This window comes from Octopus bimaculoides, chromosome 2, assembly GCF_001194135.2.
Source record: "Octopus bimaculoides isolate UCB-OBI-ISO-001 chromosome 2, ASM119413v2, whole genome shotgun sequence".
NCBI classification, from domain to species: domain Eukaryota; kingdom Metazoa; phylum Mollusca; class Cephalopoda; order Octopoda; family Octopodidae; genus Octopus; species Octopus bimaculoides.
In genome coordinates, this window is record NC_068982.1 from 83,541,083 (window position 1) to 83,545,165 (window position 4,083).

At 34.4% G+C, this 4,083-nt stretch overlaps 1 protein-coding gene across 1 annotated transcript in view; it reads right to left on the minus strand.

Annotated features, from left to right (window-relative positions):
* The window catches only part of LOC106872534 (cdc42-interacting protein 4 homolog), a 197,327-nt gene that overhangs the window by 143,698 nt on the left and 49,546 nt on the right, over nucleotides 1–4,083 (minus strand). The window contains exon 5 of the mRNA XM_052965856.1: nucleotides 1,221–1,367. Coding sequence (XP_052821816.1) covers nucleotides 1,221–1,367 — 147 coding nt within the window. The remainder of the gene's footprint in view (nucleotides 1–1,220; nucleotides 1,368–4,083) is intronic.

Here is a 4,083-nt window from a genome sequence, read left to right on the forward strand (position 1 = left end):
ACTGATTTTACTGAGGAGATCTTCCGTGCTCACACAGACATCTGGAGACATCTCTATGAGAGGTCGTAATACCTGTGAGAGGAAGTAGGACAGTCTATAGTTGCTGGAGATATTTGTTCCACAAACTGGTCTGGTTGGAGGCCCCATGACAGGGTTTATGTAGGGTTTGTGGTGTTTGTGGTCTTTAGGAAAATAAAAATAAGAAATAAGTGGAAATTTTAATGGTGAGTGTGTTAAATTTTAAGGCACAAAAGGAAAATGACTCTCCCCAGACACAACAGAATATGCTTCAACACACGAAATCACATAAAAAATCTTGCAAACCAAATCCCAAAACGAAATTTCAGTACTATTTGATGATAATGACAAAAGATTTAAACTTTGGCATAAAACTGCAAATGCAGTTTGACCACTACTATGTTACTCAACATCATCACAAAAAGAAGAAATTAGAAAATATATTGATATGTTCTGCATTATGACAATGTATTTTGTCATCTGCGTGACTGGCCCAAACAGTGTACCTTGCTGACTGACGCTGCTTGCTGTGTCTGTCCACTATTTGCCAGTAGTGGAACAGCCCACTTCTCACTTGGGGGTGTCTGTCACAACACCTCCCCGTCTTGAGATTTTTTTTTTTTTTCACACAGAATTATTTTTCTCTTCAGAATACTGCAGGTAATACCAGTCGATATTGTTTACCAGTAGCGCTATTAACACATAGCAACTAAAATCCTTCAAATAGATTTACATTATTTTTCATTGTGTGTAGTTCAGTTCTGTGTTAGAGTTCCAGTTTTATGAGACACTTTTTTTCTTCAGAATATTTTTTTCAATAGAATTTATATATTTTTCACTGTATGTAGTTCAGTTCTGTGTTAGTCTTATCTTCCACTGCATATAGTTCGACTCCATGTTGCCACTGATATGTCCTTTATTATGATAATGTATTTCGTCGTCTGCGTGACTGGCCCAGACAGTGTACCTCGCTGACTGACACTGCTTGCTGTGTCTGTCCACTATTTATCAGTAGTGGAACAGCCCACTTCTCACTTGGGGGTGTCTGCCATAACATATATAAAGCTAGCAGTTGTATGGTGGAGATATAGCTAATAATGCGAAGTATGCAGCATGCCAGATATATGAAATTTTGGGCAATACTGATTTTTTAAGATATATAATAAAAGGAAGGAAACATTTGTTATCAGAAAGGTACCAACCTCTTTTGGACTAATAGAATCTACAGCTTTGAACATTCCTTCTATACAAGTATTTATGATAGGTAACACGCGCTTTTCTTGGTCAGCAAAAGATTTCAAAAAGCTTTTCAGTCGGCTAATCCTTTTTTCATCCATATCTTGTAATTGCTTAAACATAAACCAAAGCATTAGAATTCATTTTACAAAATCAATATAAAAACTGAATTAAGAAAATGTAAAAGCATCTCACACACATATTACTTTCAATCAACTCATTTTGCTGTTATGTATGTCAATGATTTTAGGGCTGAATGCTATCCCTATCACTTCTTTACAACATACAATGGGATTATATTGAAATATGAATGACATGAGAGAAGTTGTTGCAGGAATAAAGAGTTTCTGATACCCTGGATTAATTTTTATTTGGAATTACTGCTTTCCTAAACAACACTGCAGCTTGTAAAGTTTACATTTCCTATGTTCATTCCTTTGGTTCTTTCAAAGAGTCGACAGCCCTTAGATTCTGCAATGGTAATCAGATCATCCAATGATGCCCTAAACTCTGAGCTATTACTTTAAGGACTATGGTGATGAAAAGTTAAAGGGAAGTCTAGGCAAACACTCACACCCACCACCACCACTGAAATAGCTAAATCTTATCCTAATTACAGTACCCTCACACATAGTTTGGCAGTTTTCGAAAAAACAATACTAATGGGGAGGTGATAGTGGTGAAATTTAATGTGAGAATATTAAATCATTACTTGGGAAATTATCCGATAACCAATGGATGAAAATAACAAATGAAAGTGAAAAACTGAAATATTGAAAGATAATTGCATTGAATAAAATTTATCAATATTTACCACATACACTTGCATGATGGACACAAATGCACATATTAGGATATATAATATATATTATTAACCTGTATGTGTATACACATGTGTGTGCAAATAAAGATGTGTGTGTGTGTGTGCATATGCAAGAAAATATATGTGTGTTTACATATATATTATAAAAACTATTTAATTCTGACTGATAATTCATATCAAATACCAAAGTGGACACATCTTTGACATGCTAGGGGACACAGTTCAGTTGGCCCCTCCTTATATGAAAATCAAGTAATTTATCCAGCTACTTATCTAGCTGATTCAATCAATGTTTCTGCCTCACTAGGGCAAAAGCCATATCCTCTCTTCTTTTGTCACTTTAGGACAGTCTTTTGTTTAAAAATCCTAACTTGTATCTGAAATTCCTGACTCAACACCCATCTACCTTAATGTTATTCAAAAAATAGACTACCCCATCATAAAAATCTTGAAGCTATGGGATACTGCATAATTAACTGAAAATAATGTGGATAAATAAACATTACATTTAACAGAATAATCTGAATGCCATATCCTCCCATTTATTGTGTTGTAACCTGATAGCTTAGATCTCTATACGTTTAATGTATAAAGAGTGAAAAGTTTTGAATGGTACAAGGCACTATAATACAAACAATGGGCTATATACCTGTTGTAATTTAGTCATCCATAGTCTGATATTTCAGAATAAAATTCTTTCTTCAGATAGTCTTAGATAGAGTTGCTGCTATAATCGGTTTTCCAATGGCTTTTTTTTTTTTTTCCCGGAAGCGTCTCACGAAGTTCCTTCCAGAATTCCTCATGAGAAGTGTGTGAGGTTGGCCATGTCTCAATCTTGTGTGTGTTAGTACATCTGTAGTACTGCTTCTAAGTTATGTATTATACGTGCAGCTTCTTTTTTTTCCCCTTCCTATTTTTCTCTTTATTTCTTGTTATAAACAATGTTGTGTATAGAATACAATGTAACAAATGCAACAAGTTCTATGTGGGTAGCACAACAAGATCGTTACATGTCCGCATCAAAGAACATCTGAACACGAGAGCCTCCTCCTTCAGAAAACATATTAACAACAGGCTGGAGGTTGGTAATCAATATATTAATTAGCTACATTTGGATGTGTGTAGGTTCATTTTTGATATGCTCATTTATTGTTTATAACAAAAAAAAAAAGAGAAGAGAAAAAAGAGAAGGGGGGGAAAAAAGGAAGCTGCATGTATAATACATAACTTAGGAGCAGCGCTACAGATGTACCAACACACACGAGATTGAGACAAGGCCGACCTCATGCACTTCTCATGAGGAATTCCAGAAGGAGCTTCATGAGACCACTGCTGAGACGCTTCCAGAAAAAAAAAACCAGAAAAGCCATTGGAAAACCGATTATAGCAGCGACTCCATCTAAGAATATCTGAAGAAAGAATTTTATTCCGAAATATCATCAGACTATGGATGACTAAATTACAACAGGTATATAGTCCATTGTTTGTATTATGGTACATTGTTGTATCATTCAAAACTTTTTATTCTTTACAAACAATACACAATGCTTCAAGCAAACTACAATACTATCCTATTTAATGTATAGATTTAATATACATTCACATTAAATGTTGCCTCTTCAATTTTAATAGAATATTACAATAATTCTTTTAATATTTTGTTCATTTTCACCTATTTTTGTTTATAGCAAACCTTTTTTTTTCACTTTGAAGAATTATATACCAGGGTTATTTTCCACAACATTGGCTGACCAAGACAGTATTCTTACCTTTGTGAAGAAATTATGTGCCTCCAGCCAGCAGGTCTGATGAATCACCTATATTGTTAAGAGCATAATACACGCGAAACCAATGGTAATTTTCTGACCAGCCATAACTAGCAACTACACCAAATATATGTTTGTATACATGTGTATGTATATGTATATTTATTTTTTAAATATGTATGTATACATCTATCTATCTATCTCTCTCTCTCTCTCTCTCTCTCTCTCTCTCTCTCTCTC